Source organism: Dermacentor albipictus, chromosome 1 (assembly GCF_038994185.2).
Source record: "Dermacentor albipictus isolate Rhodes 1998 colony chromosome 1, USDA_Dalb.pri_finalv2, whole genome shotgun sequence".
In the NCBI taxonomy this organism is placed as follows: domain Eukaryota; kingdom Metazoa; phylum Arthropoda; class Arachnida; order Ixodida; family Ixodidae; genus Dermacentor; species Dermacentor albipictus.
The window spans coordinates 209,286,157-209,289,336 of record NC_091821.1 but is presented as its reverse complement, the minus strand read 5'-3'; the positions used below and the strand labels follow the sequence as shown (position 1 = coordinate 209,289,336).

The following is a 3,180-nucleotide window of genomic DNA, read 5'->3' as shown; positions in this document are numbered from 1 at the left end:
TTTAGGACTACGTGAACAAAGGAAGTGAACTTGCCCAGTTCTGATCTTGAGGATGCCCTCAAAGAGCTTCGGTGTGGTGGAGATGAGGCGACCGACATAAACAATTACTTCTTGAAGCAGTACTGAATGGTACACATGATCTTTACACTGTGCATAGATGATGCTCTTAATCTCCTTTGGGGTCAATGGCTTATCAATAACAGCTTCGTCTCGGCCGAAGACACCCACAGTGATCTAAGATTGGATTAAGAGAAAGAAAAAAAAAATGGAAAAAGCAAACAATATTGCATAATATGTGGTATTATTGAGAGTATGTGTCAGTAAAAATCATGACACAACCTGCCTGCACATATAGCAACTATAGCCAAAAGTTAAAGAAACAAAGATATATACAGTTAAACCTCAATATATTTAAGTCGGCAAAATCGGCAATTTGCTTCATTAAATCAACTTTATTTTATTGAAATTCAACCTTTTATGCAAATAAGTACAGTCGGAAATATATTTTATTGCGATAGCAACTATATGAACACTCCCGACGCATTTCCGCTGTAGTCGTCGGTGCCACCATGATGCTCTGTATAAAGTTTAAGTGTAATAACATCATCACCACATACCATATGCTGTACGTGCGAGTGAAAGCGTGCGAGGGCAAGCCAATGATGGTGGCTCAATCATGCGCGGTGTGCAAGGGAGGAAAGCGGGGAGGAAGCACGCTGTCTTCTGCTGTACACAAGGTACATGGGGGAGGAAAGGGGAAGGGTTCTACTCCGGTGGTGGTTGCGTATGCCATGGTCGCACGGGCCCTATCTTGACATCGACTTGCGATCGGGAGAGAGTGCACAGAGTGTTGATAGTTTCGTGTGCGCTGTGTTCTTGCCGCGCAGTTCACACTAAAGCGAGAGGCAGCACAAAGGTCAATTCGCTCACTGCTGCTGCTGCGTTTCCTCACGACAACGTTTTGACATCAAGTGTACACAGTCATCGAGTAAGATGTGTTAATGTTTGTATGCATGTGACACAATGCTTGTTAATTTAATTAGTAAGCGAATGTTTACAAGCTTATATAGCCAATAAGACTACTATCCTACTGCAGCGTAACTGAGCGATTGAGTGAAGGATGAAAGAGCGAACATGGGGCGCCGTGGGAGATGAAAGATGAAAGGAGAGAGGACGGTGCAGTGGAACCATGAGGCCTAAAGCGGGGGAGGGTATGGTGATGGCGTCAGAAGAAAAGCGTACTGTGGCAACGGTGGCCTGAGTAGCGCCTGTCGTATGGGAGGTCCGTTATTGGCGGCTGCTGTGAGTCACGCCCACGCGTCACCCACATGCTGGCTCTCGCAATCTCCAGATTAGTGGGGCAGTCATGCTACACTTCGCGCGTTTGCACGTGCCACACAAAACAGATGGTCTGCGCCAGCCAATATATAACGAAATGATAACACGTACAGAGCTGCACTCAAATTTCGCATTAGGGAGTATCATAATCGTCGGTGAATTTTTTTCTGACACAGAAGGGGCCGCTAACTTTTTCAAGTTATCAGACATTTGGAACAAGCAAACTTGTATTAGAAAAAAGTTTATTTTGTTGAATTTGAGAGTCGGCGCAAAAGATAGGGTTTCATGCCATATCGATGAGATCTCGAGATTGGCATTACAAAGCAAAGCCAGCCACACTTTCGTGCGCACTCTGCACGCAGCGGTTAGTGTCACCCGCAGTGGGATAACATTATCGTGAAAAGCACCGGCAGCAGAGAGTGAATGCTTCGTCTGCCTCTCGCTTAAATGCGACTCCGAAACTCAAGATTACGCAACCTCCAGTACTAAACACATGGGAAGACAGTACACATGATACCATGGCATTTTGGCCCGCTCACTCTATGCATATGCAATATATTACCTCTAAAACAGGGCACATGGTCTGTGTATGCGCTTAGCCGCGCTGACAACCATGCGCAGCCACGGCCATGCTAAAGCCCCTCCATCTACGCGCCACCGCCGCTTTCTTAAGTAGCAACAACCTTTGTTGTGCGCCGCCTTTTCCCCTCACACCAAATCCGGTTCTGGCATTTCCGATTTCAAAATTTCCGGTTCCAGCGTTTCCGCTTCCTAGAGTTGCGCTGCGGGAATTTCCGCTTTGACTGCTGTTAGACGATGATGCGACGCCAGCGCGTGCTTAGCAGAGCTGTGGCAGTCACCATAAGAAGAATACAAAGGGGACAAGCTATTGTATTCCACTTTAGTAGTTCACAGTTGCTGTTTTCCAAATGCACGAAAAACGGCAGTGGTCTCCAAGCGCCCAGGCACTACATTCCACTGTACGTTGTCTCTCGTGGCACAACCCGTTGCAGGTTGACGCGAAGCAGCGAACACGACCAGATCGCTGATTACAATAGGCGGTGGTTCTTGGATGGAATCGCATTCACAGTTTAAACCGCAGCTGGTGCAATTAAAGCCTCTCCATCGACGCAAAAGTAAACAACGCTAAAAAACATAGCATCACTTCCACTCGGAACAGGAAGCTGCAGCTACGCAAGTTCCGCTTGACGCCGGAAGCTAAGAGGGTGAGTGGGAGAGGAGCGTGGAGGAGGAGGGTGGAGGAGGAGGGTAGGTTGGCGGTACTTAACCTGGTCGGCGGAGACGTGTATAGAGATGCTTTAGGCCATGCTAGAACAGGAGACACGTGTCAACCTACCCCCGAACTTCTTCCCCTCCCCCTTATCCTTTCGTGTGCACTTGATCATGTTACCGCGATCATGTTTGCCCCTTGCTTGCATGGGAAGACGGCGCTCATCAAACTACCATCCGTCTTGGCTCACCGTCGCACACTTTCACTTGCACCCTAAGCATACAGCGCATGGGTTGTGCACTTGGATGACTTAATATGGTACATGACACTGCTCTGCTTCGGCAGTCACTCTTGGTCACATGGCAGGTGCATTCACAAGCAGCCACTTGCAATTCAACCATTTGACCATTTGCGTCCGTGGAAGTTTCTATTTATTGTACCAGTATTTCTTTGCAGCGGCAGTGAAATTTCATTATATTGAAATCGTGTATAAGCACACCTCAATATGTTGAGGTTTAAAATATATGGTGTTTCTATGGCAAGTGCTTCATTATATCGACAATTTTATTATACAGTTAGACCTCGATATAACGAATTTCAATATAAAATTT

At 46.7% G+C, this 3,180-nt stretch overlaps 1 protein-coding gene across 4 annotated transcripts in view; it reads right to left on the bottom strand.

The window, feature by feature from the left end:
- LOC135906653 (probable phosphorylase b kinase regulatory subunit beta) overlaps positions 1–3,180 on the bottom strand; it is an 87,919-nt gene that overhangs the window by 11,724 nt on the left and 73,015 nt on the right. For all 4 annotated transcript variants that reach the window (XM_065438164.2, XM_065438166.2, XM_065438167.2 and 1 more), the window contains one exon: positions 35–234. In XM_065438164.2, the coding sequence (XP_065294236.1) occupies positions 35–234 (200 nt within the window). The remainder of the gene's footprint in view (positions 1–34; positions 235–3,180) is intronic.